The sequence below is a fragment of the Corella eumyota genome, chromosome 7 (genome assembly GCF_963082875.1).
Source record: "Corella eumyota chromosome 7, kaCorEumy4.1, whole genome shotgun sequence".
NCBI lineage: Eukaryota > Metazoa > Chordata > Ascidiacea > Phlebobranchia > Corellidae > Corella > Corella eumyota.
The window spans coordinates 3,729,743-3,750,797 of NC_137496.1; the positions used below are offsets into that span (position 1 = coordinate 3,729,743).

The 21,055-nt window shown below is 32.7% G+C and overlaps 6 protein-coding genes across 7 annotated transcripts; 3 read left to right on the forward strand and 3 right to left on the reverse strand.

The window, feature by feature from the left end:
• Nucleotides 1-1,193: 1,193 nt before the first annotated feature.
• On the reverse strand, nucleotides 1,194-3,292 carry LOC145759803 (thioredoxin, mitochondrial-like). Its single transcript, XM_082573654.1, has 4 exons — nucleotides 2,823-3,292; nucleotides 2,580-2,742; nucleotides 2,292-2,415; nucleotides 1,194-1,570 (listed from the first exon to the last, which is right to left on the reverse strand). Exons 1-4 carry the CDS (start codon nucleotides 2,923-2,925, stop codon nucleotides 1,454-1,456), a joined length of 507 nt encoding a protein of 168 aa, XP_082429780.1. The 5' UTR covers nucleotides 2,926-3,292; the 3' UTR covers nucleotides 1,194-1,453.
• A 703-nt stretch (nucleotides 3,293-3,995) lies between these two features.
• Nucleotides 3,996-7,615, reverse strand: LOC145759013 (microtubule-associated tyrosine carboxypeptidase 1-like). The gene is made up of 7 exons (XM_082572729.1): nucleotides 7,509-7,615; nucleotides 5,910-6,662; nucleotides 5,380-5,704; nucleotides 4,980-5,256; nucleotides 4,713-4,848; nucleotides 4,466-4,635; nucleotides 3,996-4,394 (listed from the first exon to the last, which is right to left on the reverse strand). Exons 2-7 carry the CDS (start codon nucleotides 6,602-6,604, stop codon nucleotides 4,102-4,104), a joined length of 1,896 nt encoding a protein of 631 aa, XP_082428855.1. The 5' UTR covers nucleotides 6,605-6,662; nucleotides 7,509-7,615; the 3' UTR covers nucleotides 3,996-4,101.
• LOC145759014 (uncharacterized) lies at nucleotides 6,663-7,846 on the reverse strand. The gene has a single exon (XM_082572730.1). It carries the CDS (start codon nucleotides 7,717-7,719, stop codon nucleotides 6,856-6,858), a length of 864 nt encoding a protein of 287 aa, XP_082428856.1. The 5' UTR covers nucleotides 7,720-7,846; the 3' UTR covers nucleotides 6,663-6,855.
• Nucleotides 7,847-8,465: 619 nt separating this feature from the next.
• Nucleotides 8,466-10,162, forward strand: LOC145758903 (elongator complex protein 5-like). Of its 2 annotated transcripts, XM_082572597.1 has the most exons (3): nucleotides 8,466-8,575; nucleotides 8,673-9,241; nucleotides 9,326-10,162. In XM_082572597.1, exons 2-3 carry the CDS (start codon nucleotides 8,692-8,694, stop codon nucleotides 9,592-9,594), a joined length of 819 nt encoding a protein of 272 aa, XP_082428723.1. In that variant the 5' UTR covers nucleotides 8,466-8,575; nucleotides 8,673-8,691; the 3' UTR covers nucleotides 9,595-10,162. The 2 variants fall into 2 exon arrangements, with proteins under 2 accessions (XP_082428723.1, XP_082428722.1); XM_082572596.1 differs by having other exon boundaries at nucleotides 8,673-10,162.
• LOC145758902 (mediator of RNA polymerase II transcription subunit 14-like) lies at nucleotides 10,156-15,655 on the forward strand. The gene is made up of 9 exons (XM_082572595.1): nucleotides 10,156-10,466; nucleotides 11,024-11,286; nucleotides 11,424-12,152; nucleotides 12,223-12,383; nucleotides 12,479-12,647; nucleotides 12,714-12,873; nucleotides 12,958-13,210; nucleotides 13,301-13,562; nucleotides 13,696-15,655. The coding sequence occupies exons 1-9, from the start codon at nucleotides 10,202-10,204 to the stop codon at nucleotides 15,445-15,447; spliced, it is 4,014 nt and encodes a 1,337-aa protein (XP_082428721.1). The 5' UTR covers nucleotides 10,156-10,201; the 3' UTR covers nucleotides 15,448-15,655.
• A 409-nt stretch (nucleotides 15,656-16,064) lies between these two features.
• Nucleotides 16,065-19,056, forward strand: LOC145759395 (major facilitator superfamily domain-containing protein 6-like). The gene is made up of 5 exons (XM_082573215.1): nucleotides 16,065-16,203; nucleotides 16,280-17,376; nucleotides 17,968-18,148; nucleotides 18,397-18,555; nucleotides 18,782-19,056. The coding sequence occupies exons 1-5, from the start codon at nucleotides 16,146-16,148 to the stop codon at nucleotides 18,862-18,864; spliced, it is 1,578 nt and encodes a 525-aa protein (XP_082429341.1). The 5' UTR covers nucleotides 16,065-16,145; the 3' UTR covers nucleotides 18,865-19,056.
• Nucleotides 19,057-21,055: the final 1,999 nt, after the last annotated feature.

A 21,055-nucleotide genomic window follows, 5' to 3' on the forward strand; every position in this document is an offset into this window, starting at 1 on the left:
TAATGTTCATTTCAATGTCAATATTTTGTAGACGAAGTAGTTAGCGATGCGCATGCACACAACAGTCAAAACGAGGTTTGTTTTATTTCTTGGCGAGCGACTGAATCAACTGATTGTATTGGATACAAGGTAGGCCCATCCCATTTCTAAAATACTTTTTTTTGTAAATGTTTTTTTTAAATAGCATTAAAAGTAAAACAAATAAAGTATCTTCAGTGTAACAGATAAAAACATAAAACGTCTTACAGATTCATATAACAGCAGTGAAAGACTTAGACAAAGTTATATTAATTTCCAACTGTACCCAAGAAAACTACAGGTGGCCTATATGTGAATTTGACCAAGTTTACAATGTCTCTATATCAGTAATGATTAAAGAACTGTGCCCCCAAGAAAGAATTAAAGCCAATGGAACTTGTATTAGAATAAAGGGTACAAAAAATTTACAAACTTGAACTGATAAAAATTTGTACTAACTCTTTCTGAATAATTTTTTTTAGCCCCAGTTGAAAGTGATAATGTAGTGGTTGTGGCTGTTTCGGTGACTCTAACTTTTCTACTTATTATTGTAATCGCGTCATCTATCTATTACTGCCATAGGTAAATACAATTTTACCAAACACAAATTAAATTAAAATCTATTTAATATTATTTGTAAAACATGTGAAACAGCTTGAACGATTATTTTAGAAAGGGGTTTACGTGTGATTATGAATCGTCTTCCAACAGTTCTAATCCAACTCAATCGAGCAACTATTAGCGTGAAGTAAATGCGCTTGACCCTAACCCTGACGACCAACATGTGTATTTTAACGAAAAAGAGAATAACCAGAATTTGGGTGATGTGCAGGCACGCCGGAATGGAGGGTATGAAGACGTCACTACATTTCCGCCCAACCCCGCCACTGGTAACTACGATGAGCTACGTGGCAAGTGTTAAATTAAAAAAATACTTTGACCAGGAATCCTTGAAAAGTGTATTTGATAAAAGTATATGTAAATATTAATACCAGTTCTCGTGTTGTTTTAAATAACATTAAGTACAGTTTTTATGTAAATTAAAATCAATTTTAGATTGAGATCTACTTTCGATTTGGAAGTAGTAAGAATTTAATTCTAAAAAATTACAAGCTTTATCAAGCTAAAAAGATAATTGTTAATTTAAAGGAATACTAATATTTGTATTACAATTAAACATACGTTATATTTATTGATGTATTTATTTTTCTATCTTAGTCAAAACAAAGAGAAACTCAAAATATTAAGAGAAATGCTAACAAGGAAACCACCTTATTTTAATTAAAACCTAGTTATTTGTATAAGGCATTGGTTGTATTTACAAATTAGTTTTATAGAGAATTTTTAAGAAATTTTTATTTTAAATATAGAACACAAATACCTATTAGTTGAACAACACGTTGCAGGAAATATTATGATATTTCTTAACACATTATCATTCTTTTAAAGCTTTTTTAACAAAATTTTCTAACTCATCATCCTCTACATTCCCTTCAAATTTTTCAACAGATTCACCATTTTTAAATAACATTATTGTAGGAACTGCCCTAATCTAAAACAAAAATCTTTTAATTATGTTCCCATAAAATAAGAATGTTATTTTTTTTCCATACCCCTTAAGGGGATAGGTTTTTTGATATTATTATTGGGGTAAGGGTGTGCGGTTTGGGACGTGTTTAAGCTATCCGTAAACGCCGGGCTCAAGGGCGAATAGTGTGGCATTGGTGCGGCCCGAACGTGAAACCTTTCGACTTGTAGTCCGACGCCATGACCGGTTTACCACACTACCAGACTATTTTTTTTTGGAAATATATATATCCTCGATGTGGGAAAGTCGATTGCGCGACTTAAACATAGAGTAACATCAGTTACTCCGACCCAGTTTCAAGTTGCCTGTGGCAGTTTGGGATATTATAGAGACTATAATTGCCCGGTAATTATGCTGCTGATTAAGTGCTGGCTCAGCAGGAGTTCATACCGTTTATAGCGCCTTACTTAAGGGCGCTACAGCATGAGATCAGTGGGAATTGAACCCACGACCTCATGTGTGGTGTAGCAAGAGTTCTTACCACTACACCACACTGTCAGTCATGTTATTGTTATTGTCAATTATGTTATTGTTATTGTCAATTTGCAAAATTCACTAGCAGCATTGTCTAGTGGTCAAAACACTTGGCTTTTCCACATAAGGTCATGTGTTTGATCCCCACTGTTTTCATGCTGTATGGCTCTTGAGTAAGGGTTTATAAACACTTTAAACATTATAAAAAAACCTTATGTTTTATCGCAACATCTGCAAAGTCATCTACATCTACTTTAGCCAACATCACTTTTCCTCCATGCTTGTCAACCTCTCTCTCCAACCTCGGACCCAACATTTTACAGGGAGCACACCATCTGTAACAAAAATAAAAATATCAATATTAAAGCCATAAATTTATATATACAAATACTGATTCCTATTGAATGATATGTATGTATATATATATATATATATATTTAGGAAACTTAATAGATCCTAATTTGTTACAATAATATTTTTTGAATTTTAATGAACTTACTGAGCATGAAAATCAACAATTATAGGAATCTTGGCATAAAGAACTCTGGAATTAAATTCGTCGTCATCTTGAACATTGAAGTTGGTCGTTTTTTCAATTTTTTGTGTGTAGAAGCGTTTGTGTATTGAAGGTGTAGCCAAAGATATATTTGGTTGAAATGTTTCTTAGCACAGAATTTAGTAAAATAAAAATAACTAATTTTTAAACAAAATCAAAGATAAATTTATTAAAATTAATCCTTACTTGATTTTAATACACTTGATATTGATAATGCATTTAGTCTACATCTTGTTGTTGAAAAGAGCAAATCCTTGCTTAAACGTAAACATACTCTTGAACAATTCATTATTTTTAATTTTCTTTATGCAATTAAAATTTGTAAGTAAAATTTGTAATTAGAAAGATTTATTTATTGCAACAAAAGAAATTTAAAAATGACAATGTGACTATAGGCAAATAGGTTCCTTTTTGCTTTAGAACCTTAATTTATGCAAGACTCCTGGGAACTTTAAGTTGGCAGGTGGGTAAATTAACTTCCAACAGTTTAAATAACCCCTAAAAAGTTGGTATTTGTTCCCCCCTAACTTAGAACTCTTTACCACATGAGCACAACAACTTTAACAATAATTAAATAAATCTGATAACAATGTAACATTAAAGATTGTCTAAATACGAAAGAAAACAGAGAAACTTCTGTCAAGTTCAAAGTTTACTCAACGCCCGCGCTCTGCACCAAAGCGCAGTGCCCACCCAAGGGGATATTTGTGTTGCCGTTGACTGAATTCATAGACATAATATAATGCATCTTTTTATATTTATCCTCTATGTGGAAAGGCGTTATTACAACTTCAACTTAAGGTAACATTAATAAGCCCAACCTAGTCTTGAATTGCTTTGGCAGTTTTTGGTAATATAGAATATAATTGCCCAGCAATTAAGCTGCTAATTAAGTGTGGGTTAAGCAGGGGTTTATAACTATTTACAGAGCATTACCCAAGCTCCCTACAGATTGAGAACAGTGGGGTTTAAACCCAGGACCTAATGTAGTAAAGCTAAGTGCTCTAACCACCACACCAAGCTGTCCATCTAATAACTATTTTTAAACTAAAACATCTTAATTAAATTAATATTTAAAATATTTTTTACTAGGTTAAGTATATATATTTTTAAATCAAGTAAATGTATTAGAAAAGCTACATAATATAAATCATTACCCTAAATAAATATACTTTTTACCCTTTTGGTTTTAACAATTTTTCTGTATAAATGTTTTTTTTAACAAACTGGCTAAAATTAACATTTCTTTAATAACTATTAAAACAGCAGTGTAGAATTTTCTATGAAAAAAAATTAGTACAAAAAGACATTTTAAAATTCACAGTGGCTAAGGTGCAAAAAAATCATAAAACAGCCTAAATTAAGCTAAATGTCTTCTATTTTGAAGTGTTTATATAAAGAAGTTAAACTTCTAGAGCTCAATGTTTTTATCAGGCTAAATTACAAAAACAGTCTTAAGTTCGGTTTATTCTTTCTCAATTTTATTTGTATCTTCGTCATTTTCTTTTGTATTTTCTTTCAACCATTCTTCCAGTCCATTCACCTTCACAATCAAGTCCAAACGAGCTCTGTACTCTTCCAAATCACTCATGAAACTTGGTATTTTCGTTCGTTCTGCATTGTAATGTGGTTTCAGCATCTCTATGTCTTCACTTGATATTTTTCCCATGGTACAAAGTAAGTGGAAGTCGAGAGTATGTCGAACTTGCAACAAGGACAGAATCCCAGTCAGGTAAACTTGGTCTTTACAAAAGCAACCTGTGGTAAATAAACAATATAAATATTGCTATTTTTCTTTATTTTTAAATTTCAAAGAATAATTAGCTAACCTGGGTTTGCTGTGTTGACTTGACCTCTTTTAGTTCTTAAACAATAATCCCATCTTACTTCTGGGTTTTCTACAAATTGGCCTAAATGTTCAAAGAGGTCGGCAAACGATAAACGTGAAGCTTGGTAAACTGTGTAATATAATATTGCAGATCGCCATAGAGAAGGATCCCTAAAAAATAATTTTATTTAAAATTTCAAAGCACCTTCTTTTTTAAAGGTGAAAAAATATAAAAAACACAGCCCTACTTGCGAAGAAGAACGCTATGTAGGCTAGCGAGGCCTTCTTCGGTTGGGTTGGCAGGTTTAAGACCCATTTGTCTTCTTACTTTAGCATTGTGCCACACTTGCTGTCTGTTGTTGTGAAATCTCATATGATGAGTTCCTAAAACAATTTCATTTCGTGATGTTATTTATTTTTATCGACTTAATTTTTTTTTACATAAAGAAATTGCTTTAATTGTTTAATAGAAATGAAAAAATGGAATCAAATTAAAATATTAATAAAGTATGTACCTATTTCGTGTCTAAGTAGGCCTTCTACCCACATTTTCTTGGCCGCATTTTCCCTTATACTAAGGGTGGGTCTGCCGCCATTGATAGTCATTGCAGCTCGTGAGATTAAATCGTTGCTGATATTAACGACCACATCGCCAGAAAATCCCTCCTTTTCAAGGTAGCGTCTGGTAGTGTTCCACAGTTGAGTTTTTGATAGAATTCGGCCACCTGTTGCCCATTCAAAACTCTCATAATTCCCATATCTCTGCAACACTTGCCTCATAATTGCAACAGCCTGTTGGTATAAATAATTATACATTGAATATACCAATCTTTATCATTTTGTAAGGACAAGAAGCATATCATGTTAAGTTAAATTCGTGATATCAAATTGATATTGTGAAATATGAAAATTTACCTGTGGAAGGTAGTTTGAAGAAGCTCTATTGTATCTATTGAGCACAACATCGCTTGCTGGATAGTCATATTTAAACTGGGGATTGTATGTGAACCCTGACTTAAAAAACTTGAATTTTTCTTCTTCAACGTTGCTGGGTTTTATACAGGCTAAGAGACACAAGCTTTTTTTAACCTTGACAGTCGCAGATTTCGATCGTATTTTTTGTTGAGTTTGTGTTTTCTCTCTTGCTGATAAGGAGCGGCGTCCTTGTTTTTTAGTGTTGGCACGAGCACTTCTACTAAGCCTTTCCTCCATTGATGTCATTGAGTTTATTTTGGAATTTCTATAGAGAAATTTACAAATGTTGTTCAAAACATGTTACCATTGCCTTTAACATGTTATGAAATTAAGTTTCATTGTGTGATAACAATGAAACAACAAATTAACAATAGAATACATAGAAACCTAATTTATTTCAAACCCTTTAGTACTTCGTAAAACCACATTTACATAATTTTTAAGTAATATTCCAAAACTACATTAAATACCTTTGTAAAATTGTACGTTGCACTGGTAAACTTTTTGATTTGGAAACCACAGGGGCTGAATTGGATGGAGCACGTTGCAAACACTTTGCTCGATTTCCTTTTAGAGTTAAATTAAAAGTACTTGCAGTAACTGAAGGGTGTAATTCATTTAATGTTTGATCAACAGGTCTGGTTATAGTTTCTCTAGAAATGTCTTGTGTATAACCAGATAAATTCAAATCGTGTAAACTATGAAGGTCATCTTTCATCTCTGGGTTTATTGGTAATATTTTCTTATTACTATTAGTCAATGAAAAATTTTTTAAATCAGTGAGTCCATGATATGTTACTGCGCCCTCAGCTTCTTCTAAGCCGCGTTCATTTACAATAAACTGCTCACTTAGATCAAGGTTGTTTTCCCTTTCTTTCTTTTTCGGCTCATAGACAGGAAAAATGGGCTTCCTTGTTGTATCCTTGTTTAACGACGAAGAAGTTCCCATTGCAATTGAGGGAAATCTGTGTTTGGTTTTACTCAATTCGAAAGCAGCAAAACTTCTTGTTGCACATATCGTGCGACTGCTCTGAGATGATGTTACATCAGACACACTCCGGTGTAATGCCGGCAGTATACTCCGTTCAAGTTTTGGGCAGCGGTGTAAACGATATGTAGCAGTTCTTAAATTTCCATGGGAAAAGTCACTGTTGTTTAACCCCATTTAAATTTAATTACAAACCACCTACACAGTTAAGCCCAACAGCTTATTATGTAGAAAACTAAATTCAATAAATGTATATTAAGTTGAAATTTAAATAAACAAATAAATTAATTTACCAATTTAAAATTTGCATATTAACAGTAAGCAATTAAAAACAAGAATATAATTAGGTTTTAATAGTGAGCAGCATAAATGCAATACTGTAATGTTGCAAATAACATATAGGAATAAACAAAAAAACAAAGTAAAATCTAAGCGGATTCAGTTTTTAAATTTAAATCATCAACTGCTTTACCATCTTTTTTAGGTTTATTTTCGTCTTGTATTTGAGGTTGTGTTATGTCATCTTCACGTTCATAATAGGGCTTTTGATAGTACTGAGAGTTACTGCTAAGAGTTCGCATTGCAAACCAATAACGTACCCATAAAACAATCATAATCGCCACTAAAAATATTGCCACTATTTTGTTAGGCTCTTGATTGTCTGAAGGTTGATATTGTGTTTTAAAAGAACTGGTCCTATTTCTTGGATGTGATTTTTTATTTGTATTATATATACTATCCCAATAATCAAATAAAGGGTCTCTGCGCTGGTGTTTATAAGTTCTATTTCGGTAGTCTGCATTGTTTTGCTGATAACTTTGTGAATTTCTCCAATATTCGTAAGGGTTTTCGTAATTGTTGTAGGTTCTAGATCGCTTTTCACTAGATTTGTAGTAGGCTTGTTTCCACACATCCTCCGGACCTGAGGAGGTATTTCTATATCCCCATGCATGCTGTGATCTATTGCGTTGCGTAGAAGAAGCATTGAATCTCATATCATATTCTCTTTTTTTTGCAGAGTCGCTAAGCACACTGTAAGCGTCATTAATCTTAACAAATTTTTCGTGCATAGATGCATTACCTTGGTGTTTATCAGGATGATATTCCTTACATTTTTTGAGGTAGTTTTCCTTAATTTCTGCAGAGGTTGCATTGTTTGTTACTCCCAAGGTCTTATAATGATCAAAGGCCTTTCCTGACGTGGAAAGCATGCGATGAATATTTGAAACATTGGTTTTTACAGCAAACCTGCTTAAAACAATCAATTTTTGCCGGATAATTGAGTGGCGCATATCTGATTTTACAAAAAACAAACACTTAAATATTAACGAAAAAAAACAATTTGATAATATAATAATTCTTTACTTGATTTTTTAAATAACCCATAAGTTCATAACAATAATTTTAGTAGTTTTACAAGTTTTAGGACATATTTTTACGCTTTTTTTGTGAAAATTTGTAATGAAAGTGCAATAACTGATACTAGTGACGTCATATCTTAGCCAGTATCTAAACATTAGTATACTAAGCAATTGACTTACTAATTTTATGCAAGAATTACTAACTAACTAATAAAGTTATTTTGTATTAAAAAGGTTTGTAAAAAAAAGCTATTTTAATAAATTTATAACTTAATTGTTTTTAAATGTTTAGTTTATAGGTAGTCTATAACAAAAGTTACTTCCACTTTGTAAAGCATTTATACATTACGTAACTAAGCAAAAAGCTCCTAAACGTAATACATTTACTGGTTTAACAGTTCAATAGTTAAGAAGTCTCTGTCTGCCGACAAATTCTGTTAAGAATTTAAATTAAACCTTGCTTTAACGTATTAAAATGCGCTTAATCCTAGCCAGACCAATGTGGCCGTATTGTCAGTCGGCATATCTAAAAATAGACCGATTTATAGCCAGACACATGATAGCCTTGATAAATCCTTTGTATTCGAAAACACGTGAATGTTATAGGAGGGTTATTGAAAGCTTGTCATCTGCGCGGTAACACACAGAGTGGCACTTTTTGTTAATTTAATTGTGTGCTTCGTCACGTAACAACGGCAGGGTCATATAACGAAGTCAAAATATAAAAGCAAAGTGAACTGGGTTGACTTGCTAATTTTTCCTTGTTAATTCTACTCAGCTATTTCTTGTATGTTTTCAAATTCAAACTATTTTTGTGCCACTTTTAATGGTAAATTGTTGTGTAAATTTTTGCAGATAATTTTACATAAACTTTTTTGTTTTAGGAATATAGAAGATCAAAATATGCTGGGCAATCTATTAAGTCAAAATATTTCTGAATTAATTCTTATCTCCGAAGAAACAGGATTGCCAAACTTCGGTTTATTTTATGGATTTATTTCGAAAAGTATTTCAGCCCATGTGTTTTTATTTGAACAATCACCTGAGGAATTTAATTCTAAAATAAAAAACCAGCATAACATTACGATTCACAACTTCTACACAGACCCTTTGGGTTGGAATAATGATAAAAAACAAAGTTTTAAAGATACTGTTTTGGAATTAATTGCTGATGAAAATGCACATAGTATAACTGTGTTTATAGACTCTGTTAGTGAAATGCTAAGGCAATGCCTGAATGATTGCGGATTAACTTACCGATTAATACAATTATTAAGAACAAATGTAAAACAAGTAGTGTTGATGCTACATACAAGTCAAGTAACTGAAAATGTGCAAGTTTCATTACAACACATGGCTGATGCTACATTGCATATAAGAACTGAGTATCAAGAGATGAAAGATGTTATATCAGCATTAAAATATGAGGAAGGATCAAAATCTGTGCTAATTTGTAAGGCAGTTCTTCGCAAAAAAAATGGAAAAGTAAGTGTAACAAAAGAGCGAATTTTTTTCAACGAGGATTATTTTATTTCAGCCAAACCTTGGGCCCCAGTTCTTCTAACGAACAACTCAACAACAGAATTTAAATCAGATGATTCGGATAAGGAAATAACAGAAAATTTAACTTTTAATTTGAATTTATCGGCCAATGAGAAAGCGGCAAAAAGCAGATTGGTGATGCCATACACACAATCTAAACTAGATATTAAATTTGAGGAGGAAAAAAGTGGAAGGATATTTTATGAGGCAGATGATGTTGATGACTTCGATGAGGAAGATCCTGATGATGATTTGGAGTTTTAAATTTTGCTAAAATTTAGAATTTTTGCTCGAAAAAATTTTTATAAAAATGTAAAAAATTTTTGACCTTGAAATTTTCATTCAAATTTTTTGATTTAGTTTATTTAGTAGGTATGCTTTTATTATGTTATAAACTTTATAAAAAAATCTTGAATTAACAAAATTTACTAAGTCACCACAAATGGCATGATTTTTCAAATATAAAGGACCTAAAATTTAGAGAGCAAAAGTTGGATCACAGTTAAATGAATGCCACATTGTTAAGTCTGTTCAGTGACTTAATGTTATGCCTAATTTAACTCAGAACGTACATCTTTCCTTTTAGGAAGCCTGCCTGCTCTTTGTGCAGTGCAGGTGTCCGAGAGGTCAGAGACATTTATTTTATTATTTTAAAATTTATTTCATAAAGTTCAAGAGTGGTGTGTAGTCTGTGCACAATTCTTTTCTGCATTGATCAATATCGTTTTTGTTTAAATTTATAAACCTTTTCTGTTATGTTGTAATTTATAACATATTTTTTATCTACACTGGAAAAAAAGAAGAAAGTTTCAATTATTTAATTTTTTTTTAGTTTCTTTAGGGTCAAAATTTAAAAATAACTGTTAAAAAAATGTCTCAACCAATGCAAAACCAGATGTTACAACACCCCAACCAACAACAGCAACAAATGATGCAGCTCCATCCCAACCAACAGATGCAAATGATGCATCCCAACCAGCAGATGGAGCAAATGCATGGCAACCAGATGGCCGGGATGCACGGCAACCAACAGATGATGCAGCAGATGAGATTCCAGGAACCACAAATGCAGCAACAAATTCAGAATAACATGAATTTTGCCCAGCCCATGATTCCTGCCAACAATCAACAAATGGGTAATGAAATTATTCTAATTTTTACTAAATATTTGTTTATCGTTGATGTGGAAAGGTTGATTTCATGAACTAAACAAAAAGTAACACCTGTAACCCTGACTCAGTTTCGAGTTGCCTTTGCCATTTTGGGATGTTATAGATAATAAGTTTTGATCCCTACTGCTTAGCATGGGTTCATACTGTTTATGGCATCTTGCTTATGGGTGCTACAGCATGGGAGCATTGGGGATTGAATCAAGGACCTCTTGTAGTAAATTCAAGTGTTCTGACTCCTACACTACACTGCCGATATTATATTCTGGGTTTGGTGACCATGCCATAAAATAATTAAAATCTTCATGTAAACATTAATACTTTTGGCATGTTTTAAATCATTAAATTGATTTTGTCATTTTTTTCCGTCGCATTGTTGTAATTTTAATTGTATATCGTATTTATTATTTACTTTTATCAAAGCGCAAAAAAACAAAATAAATAAAAAAAAATAAAAAAAATATTGATTATGTTTGATGTATTTTATATCTCCTTTTTTAATTGAAGTTCTTACTTACTTGCAGCGCAAATGCCAGCTATGCCTCCACCTGGAACAATCCTACTTTCCACATTAGTTGACTTTGTAATTCACAAAACCTATCATGACATTACAGTCATGGCAGACCTTTTGCCAAGTAAATCTGACATGGACCGAAAAATCACAATCGTCCAGTTTTCTACAAGGACCAGGCAGCTGTTTATTAGGCTTTTTAGTTTGGTTAAATGGGCAAACTCAGTGGGAAAGGTCGTAAAATGTAGCGATATTTCTTCAGTTTTGGATAGACAGGTATACAAATTTATAAATTATGGACAATACTTTTTTAAAATATAAGTCTCGTACTTTTTTATATAATATTTGATTTTGTTATTAATAAACGTTTTTTAAAGTTCACTTTAAATTTTTTCTTTACTTAATTTTTGCAGGCTTCTTTATTTGTTGACACTGCTGACAAACTCCACTCACTTTCCAGTCAACTCGTTGTCCAAGCTCGCCTCCCAAACTTCTCTGTTCCTGCTGCAGTAGATGTTTTAACAACTGGAACTTACCCTAGACTTCCTCTCTGTATCAGAGATCGTATTGTGCCACCAGACCCGATTTTGCCCCAAGAAAAAAAGGCGACCTTAAAAAGAATTGAGCAAATTATTTTATATAGACTGGTGACGGAAATTATACCTCCTCAGATTGCAGAACTCAAGGTTGAGAAGGGAGTCGTTCACTTACTCGTGCCTGGTGAGTTTAAGGCAGCGATTACACTCATGGGAGATGCAGCGGACGTGCCATGGAGATTACTGAAACTTGAGTTTTTGGTAGAAGACCTAGAAGTAGGGAGTGGCCGTTCACTGGTGCATAGTTTACAAGTGAACTATATTCACGAACTTGTACAATCACGCTTGTTTTCAAACGAAAAACCTCTTATCGATCTTTACAATCTTCTACATTCGTTCTGTTTGTCGTTGCAACTTGAGGTCTTGCAAGCACAAGGAGAAAGACTGTTAACTTTACGATGGGGTCGTTTTATTCAAGTTGATGGATACCAACCAGGCGAAAAGATGACTTTATCATACTGGAGGTTAAGTCCTTACAAAACTATGTCAACACCACCTACAATCACAATTAAACAATCAGCTGAGGATTCTACCAAGCCCTTACAGGTATAACTATTTTTTAAAGCTAGTTTTTTATGTTGGAATTTGCAATATTATTTATTTAAATTGTGTTTAGGTGAGCCACAATCCACCCTTACCGCTTGATAAAGTTGATTTAGTGGAAGGTGCATCTCACATTAAACATCTGTCTCTCGAACTTCTTATTCATCGATCCATCTGCATTAGATCCTTTAATATTCTCTCTGACCTAAAACAGCTTGTGCAGAAACATACAAGGTAGGCACTTGTTTAAATAATAATTAAAAAATATGTGTCATTTATTTAATTTAACTTAAACTTAATTTAATCGCTAATAATTCTAATCGTCCTAGGCATGATATCTCCCACTTTTCCAAGAATGAGGAGGATGCAGGAGAGTCTTCTGTCCTCCTTATTCCTCTTCTTGAACTTTCCAGTGATGCATTAAGGCTGTATATTGATCCACAAACAGGAGCAATTATTCCGGCTTTGGAGGGAATCGAAAGAACATTATTGGATAAGGTAAAATGATAAAATTTAAATTTAAATTGAAGTTCGATTTTTTTCAACAACTGTCTTTATTTTTAGATGGAAAAAGAAATAAATGAGAAAAGCAAAGCAATATTAACTTGGATCGACAACTTGAGATACCTAAAAGCCAAACAGCAATGTAAGGAGGTTACCCAACACAGAAATGTTGTTTGTTTAGAGCAGTTGACTTTAATTAATGAAGATATCCATGATATTGGTAAGTGCCTAACCCTTCTATTACTATGATTTTTTCATATCAGTTTTATTTTTTTAATAATGTAAGTTATATTTCTATGTTTAGGTAAACTTACCAAAGAGCGATTGTACATAAAATTTTTGCGCTACCCCGAGTATTATCTGGTTGTAACGCTGTCATCAGACATTGAGGAACCTAGAAAGATAAACTTCACATATTACTTGCTCAAAACTGCCCCGAAACAGCAAAGTTCTGTGTTTAAAAAGCCTGTGGAAGTAAAAACGAAAGAAATCCAGGCTGTCAATTTTATGGAATTAATCCCAGATTATTGTAAACAAAATTCCGAGACAGAATTTAGGTAAAGTATGGTTTAGCTATTGTAAAAGTAATTAAATAAAGATGTTAATTCTGGGTTTGAAGTTATAGGACTTTTTTACTTTTCTTCTAGATCACCGATAATAAACTCTTCCTTGAATCCGCAACATTCTGAGCTTCTTAACATGATCTCCATCTGCGACTCCCGCATCTCATTCATCTTCCTCCTTGAGCAACTTAACAAGGAAAAAATCCTCCATCAAGGCATTCAGGAGGAGGGAAGAGATGTTGGACTTGTTTGCAAACTTCTAAGTGCTCCTAACATAGATGCAGTGGGTCCGGAGGTTAATGTTTTGTTGAAGGACGCTTTACTTCAGTGTTCATTTCGATTAATGGTTTGTTATTTTATTAATAAAGAAATTAATAACTTTAAATTATTTTTAGACTGTGTGAATAAGATAAATTTTTTTAACTTTTTCTGCCTTTAGTTAGATATATTTATTTTAAGTTTCCACATTTTTTTTGTAGGAAAAACCGAGCAAAATGTGGTCCGTCGAATTGGTGATGAAACCTCCCCAAATTAAAACTCTTCAACCTTCCCAATCATCCGTGCGTATCAGTTTTACTTATGACATCACAAACCACTTTAACAACAACCCGGACAATAACAATGTTGTGAAGCTATTTCTGGAAGACTGGGGAGCCATTGCAAGATTGTACAGCCCTGTTCTTATTTATTCAAATCAAATAGAGCATCCAGCATGTGATTTAAAAGAATTGACTCCCGTGCAATCTTACAACTACAAATCGGTCACTATTAAGTACGGCAAATCAAAACTAATGTTTGTCACGGTCAAGTGGGGCCAAGACAAAAAATTCCAGCTTCATTTTGGTAGATGTGATACCAGTTCTAGCAGTAACGGTCACGTTTTGACGAAACATTATTTGACCGAGATGTTTAATTTGGATCCAGACTTAAGCAAGCTAGTGCACATGCTGACAGATACAACAACAGTAGTAAGGGCCTTAAGCAGGCTGCCCACTACATCTATATTAGGTTTACATCAAGATAAAGCAATCGGTACACAGATGTTTAATGTTATTCCACAAACCCCTACCCACTTTAGAGTTACTTTCATGGGTGTTTATTGCATCGACATTTTCTGCAGAGGAGATAAAACAGTTGTGATCTGTGATGCTTCGTTTTCAAGCTTTGATTTTTCTAAAGTAAAGGCAAGTCTGATCCCCATCCCAGGCCTTTCTTCATTTTTAACAAAATTCAAGGACCAGCGTGATGTAAGGCATCGCTCTGATTTGGAAAAGGACAATCCTCCATCCCCTGTCAAAAGCACCCCTGCCACACAGAGTGAATTTGGGTTACAGGATATACCACGTACACCATGGGCCGGATCGAACCCTGTTATTATATCCCAGTCTACTTTATTTAAACTCTGTTCTCCACCACCCAATGCACAACATAGAAGTAACAGCCAAGCACATATACCAAGTCTTTTGGAGCAATTTTTTGGCGTTGCATTTGTTAGAAGACAGTTTGTGAAGTGTTTTGCATCAGACAATGTCAAGCCTATGCCAACGCAGACCCCTGAGGCTGAGGCCAATTTGGAAATAGCTTTTGTGTTGCGTTCTTTGCACTTTGTGTTTCGCCAGCAAATGAGAACTGCTCAAAACCAACCCATGATTATTCCTGCACTTAAAATTCAGCCTGCTCAACTCCCAGTTGGCCAAACAATGGAAAATTGGGGCCAGGAAGAGTTGCAAGTACTCGAGAAATACTTTGAATTGCGGGTGGCTTGTTCACCTTACCGCTACAATGTTATTAAAAGTTATGTAAACATGATTTCGGCACCTCCCCAAATCTTGCATGATTTTATTCAACTAATGAGGATTGAGCTCACAAATGGAAGAGGCATTCAAGCAAAATGGAAGATGATACTGTGCCTTACAACTCCACCCAGATCATGCATCTTCCCTTTTGGTATGACTTCTATTTTAGTCAAAGATCGTGTGCTGTTATTTGTTCAGCTTACTCAAATACAAACTCCTCAACCGGTTGGCGTGGCTCAAACAATTGTCGTTCCTCTAATTCACGAAGTAACGAAAAATACAATCACTATTTTTCCGCAGGCTTTAACTGGGAATACATCGACTACACAACATCTTCAACATATTGGGATGCAGTTAAAACGACTGGAACAACTCGGGTCCAGTGGTTTTACATCGGCAGTGAAATATTTAATGGAAAATCTTGTATTGCCATAAATAAAAAGGATCTATGCTATAGTCAACTGTCGCTTTGGATTAAAAATTATTTTCAAACTTTTTAAATTTAAAGTTTATTTTAGGTAGAATTTCAACTATCTTTTGTATGCTAATAGGTTTTTTATTTTAAGATAAATCTTAAAGAATACACTTACTTTTTTGCATGTTTTATAATTATTTACAATTCAATCATGTGTCAATGCAAAACAATGGCTATACTTAATTAAAATAAACACCTTTTTGAGAAATGTTTCATTATTTAGTTTAAAGATTCTTCTGCAGAATGAGGATAGACTTAAACAAAATAAATATTTTTTTATCAAATAGGGTTTTACCCTTGGGTGACTGACACGTGTGTTATTTGGAGGCGGGGATTAATAAATTAAAGTTTTTTTTATTAAGGGAATAGTTTTATTTGTTTAATAGATTTTTAAACACCTTTTTCTTTATGTAAACATACCTTTGAACCCAACAACTTGTAATACGAATACGCAATATTTACGAAATCTCTGTTTATTTACAATCTGTCAACTGTACAAAAAAAAGTTTGACCTGTTTGGTTTTTGCAATTATAAGTAGTAACTCATGTAGTTATAAACAAAAATATTTTTGGGAAGTTTATTATTTACAGATAGATTGGCCTTAGAATAAATGTAAATATTTATGAAACAATTGGATAGTAAGGAAATAACTAAAAAATGAAATGTGATAAAGATCTTGTTCCAGTTAAAGCAGCGTTTTTCATGTTTAATGCAGGTTATTATGTTTATTTATTTATATCTCTTTAAATATTTCTAATTATCTATACTAACATCAAAAATTATTTTTATAGTGCTTGCCTGCTTTGTTCCATACAAAGCACTCTATCAGATGCAACTTGGAATTACCCCTTCACAAAATGGCATTGTTCAAGCGATTGAGAAACTGATGACATTACTTGCTCCACCTTTAATTGGCATAGTTGCTGACAAGTTATCAAGACACAAAATCTTGATGATAGTTTGTGTTTTATTAGCAGTCATGTTTGCGTTTCCAATGTATTTTATTCCACCAGTCGGAAAAGCAAGTAATGTTGAATGTTGCATTACTGATAAGATGATTACAGAATGTAAAAATTTGAACATAACAGACTGTGCACAGGCTAGTGAAAAGGAAAATGTAACATTCTGGGGTTGTGAAACATCGGTTGATTCAAGTTACACAGTATCTTGTAACCTTTCTTTAATTCAACCTATATTTCAAGAGGAATCTAACAAAACAATTCAATACCAATGTGATAATGCAAGTGTTAATCCAATTATATGCAAGGTTTTTAATGAAGAAATAATCCGAACAAATTCCAATCTAACCTTTTTATTGCTGATAGTCTTCACAGTTCTATTTTCATTCTTTATATTTCCAGTGGCTCCACTTATTGACGCAGCAGCTTTTAACATGCTCGGATCCTCTAGAATTGCTGATTATGGCAAGCAAAGACTATGGGGCAGTATTGGTTTTGGTGTTATCGGTTTGTTAATTGGATTTCTAGTTGATTTATACAGCAGCCAACAGGGACAAGTTGATCCAGATTACCTAGTTTTGTTTATTGGCATGATAGTGTTTGGTGTTTTTACTGCGGGTATTTGCTACCAACTTAAAGTGCCAAAATATAAAGTTGAATCTGTGTTAGTGGGATTGAAAATTCTTGCCAAAAACATGAACATTGCTGTGTTTTTATTTGTGGTTCTTGTCAGTGGTTTTATTATTGGAGTGAGGTTCACATTTGGGTTTTGGTATGCATCTACTTTACCTGATGCTTCCAGGACTGTTTTCGGGTTATCTATTTTAACAAGTTGTGCTGCAGAAATTCCAATGTTTTTTGTTTCTGGTTGGATAGCTCAAAAAATTGGATGTCCAGCTTGCTTGTCTATTGGATTGCTGGCTGCATCGGTTGGTTAAATTTTTGTAGGTGTACAAGTGTAAATATGTGTCTTTATTTATATATTAGATTGGGTTATGTTATTTACATTTAAATTATTTTTTTCGGTAACCAGACACTTCGGCCCCCAGACATCTGGGCCAAGACACTTCGGCCCAAAATTTTTTTTAAAACAGCGGGGATTTCGCATTTTAATTAGCGCAAAAAATTTTATTTTCGAATATTTATATAGAGTTTTTTAGAAAACGTGATATCATAACGCATTGTCTTGTGTCACCTAAAAGCGCGCGCTTTCAAAATTAGTTTTTTATAGGTTTTAGTTAGTTAAATTAAAAAATTGACACGGGAAAAGAAAGATAACATGTTCTTGCACATTATTTAAAAAAATTTATTAATTTACTGCCTATTTTATTTCAAATACTGTCTAAAAACTGTATATAAATACGGAAAAATAAAATTTTTCGCGGTAATTAAAATGCGAAATCCCCGCTGTTTTAAAAAAAAAATTTTGGTCGAAGTGTCTTGGCCGAGGTGTCCGGGGGCCGAAGTGTTTGGCATTTATTCTTGTCAATTGTATACATTTATTTAATTTTTTATAACAGGTTAGATGCTATCTGTACACTGTAATAACCTCAGCCTGGTACTTGCTATTACTTGATCCACTCCATGGGTTTTCATTTGCTCTTCCCATGTCTGCAATGTGTACTTATGCCACTATTCTTGCACCAAAGGGAATGAATTCCACTTTGATTGGGTTAACTCAAGGAGTATACTGGGGATTAGGTATGACGATTTTTAAAACTATTTATGATAATTTCTTGCACTTGAATATTATAAAGGGCTAAGTTTTTGTAATTTGTAATCGAGTTTATATATTAAGAAAGTAGTGGTTTCTAATAATGTTTTGTAAACCTTTGCTTTATAAGCCTACTTTGAAAAAAAACTTTTTTAAATTTTAAAACAATTTATTTTTTTATTATATTAATTTTCACTAATAACACAACGATTAAAAAACAATGTTAAAATCACAGGCAATATGTTGGGAGCCTTGATCGGTGGTTTTCTATACAACCAATTCGGAGCAATCAAAATGTTTCAAATCACAGCTGGTATTGGATGTGTATCAGTTGTTCTTTATGTCGGGGCTCTAAAACTTCTGCAATATTGTTGCAATAGTACACCGAGTGAAGGTAAAAAATCTTTTTATAATAATTAATCCGAGGTGTGGGAAGGCTAAAATTACAGCCTAAAAGTAGAGTAGCTTTTGTTAACCTGATTTTACAACATTTAAACATTAAGGATTAAGCGCAGTACCCAACATTGTTCAATTTATTACTTTTAGTTTTACATTAAATATGCGCCTTTATTAGAACATAAAGTATTTAAAGAGAAAAAATAAAATGTTATATATTTTAGAAACTGATGAAAATGAACTTAAAACTGCACAAGAAAATGAAGAAGAAAATAAACTGTTAAAAAAAGAAAACACATTGGTTTAATAAATTACCAAACTTAACAATTATTGCAATAAATATACCACACTGTGGGGCCAATTTAACTGTTTTTATTTTTAAGGAACTGTTTAAAATTACGTTGTGATATAAAGTATTGCAAAATTGATAGTGCTTTGTACATGTTTTTTGTATTTACTATTTTAATTCTCAGTGTGTTTAAATATTATGATGACATTGTGTGGCATTCCTTTTTATGTATTAAAGGCATTGTATTGATCTAATTTTTGTTTTTGTACAGGTTTAAAATTAGTAACTTTTTAATCTTTAAGTAACAATATAAAGCTTTAACGATTATGAAGCCAGCGTTTTATGAAGCGAACAACAACACAATTGAAAGTAAATGAAGATATAATAAAGGTATTGTTTTGACATCATTAGCTAAGTAGATTTATTTAGATAAAATGGTTAGTGTTGAAATTTTTAGGTAGATAACGTAACTTTAAGGAAGCCACAAGACGATTACATTCTTATTTGTTTTCAACGTTAATATAAAAGCAAAGTATACTTAATCAATAACACAAAAAAACTATTTAATAATATTTCAATTACGAAATTTACAAACTTACAATTTTTTCCTTACCCAAAACAAAATGTTAAAAACCAAAGTATCCTAAAAATGTGAAGAATGCGGTTCGTGCCACTGGTAGTACCCCCTAAATTTGTTTACAAACAGGGGATATTACTGTTTTGCAAGTAGTTAGCAGACCTATTTCAGCAACAAAAATATTTAAAACTGAAATCAGTCTACCAACTTATGCTAGACAGCCAAAAGGGAACGAATGCCTTTTTAGGTTATTTAAAAAAATTACGTTATCATTTAAACATGTAAAAACAAGTTAGGCTTTTAATTAAAAACTCAATTTTGGGTTATTTATACTAACGTCGTATATGGCTTAGTATAGCACAATGATTGAAGACCTATTGCTGTTAAAATATATGCAGATAGATCCAAAACCATCGACCTAAACTAACCTTTATTTAAGATTTTTGTATTGCATCACTAGTATTTAATCAAATAGTTTTAAACACTAAGATATTAAGCTATGGAAATCAATTGCTATGTAGCCTAAAAATAGTTAAGAAATTAAGAAAATTTGCATGAACGCAGTAGTTAAGTTTTTAACTTCTTATTTAATTTAGGTCAATATATTGTACCTACCAAACTTTGATTTTACGACTACTTTAATTCTAACTTCTAACATTTCTATGTAATCTGATTCTGTTATATTGCTTTACATCGTTTTTAGTCTTAGGCGTATAAAAATGTCACCATATACTGAATTAAGCGGGATTAACTAAACTGGATAGCCGGTTTTTTGTGTATTTGTATTCGCAATAAAACACCTTACTCCGGTATTAGTTCAAAAGCCTAAGGCATCTCGGTGGCTAAGTCTTAAGCATGCTTACACGTTTTGCGTCTATTTAATTTATAATCTAATCAAAAACAACGGCTAATAACCAAGCATCAACTTGGCCAATTAAAATAAAATCTGCTCTAGTTAAAAATGATTTTTAGTGGACTGATTCAAAATATTGTTGTTTTTCTGCGATATTGAATCTGCAAAGTTCGAGATATTTACGTTGATGTTAGATACAGGATTACAAAGCCTCAATACGTAAACAAACGATTAACATTAGCTGATTTAACCTCAATTTTCAAAACGTGTCGTCTGGAAGCTAAATAAATTTGTTTTTTGACATATATATCTCACTTTCCAATCCAACAAATATGCAAAGTAGTCTAACTTACATGAAATATTTAGTTTTTTTAAACTGTATTATTCAACACTATTTGCGACCTGTAAATTGTGTTAGAATGCGCAAAGACAACGACATTTTTGCTAGGACATTTCTATAATGCTAAATTTACAGATCCTGAGTTAAAGATGGTATACAGAAACATAGCTTTTAAACAATATATTTCTTAATTTCTACAGTTGTATGGTTGTTATTTAGCTAATAAACTCTTGTGTTTAGTTTTTTTTGTTTTCTGTTTATATACCGTCTTTTGAACAACTGCATTGTCACGTGACTAGTTTGAATTGTCACATCAGAAAGTTGTTGATTGTGAGCTGTCAATGCCTTGACTGTGATGCAATAAAGGATAGCGGGCGTCCACACCTTGCGTGATCACCATTGTTTGACTGCACACCCTTCCGTGTTTGTTCTTAAACGT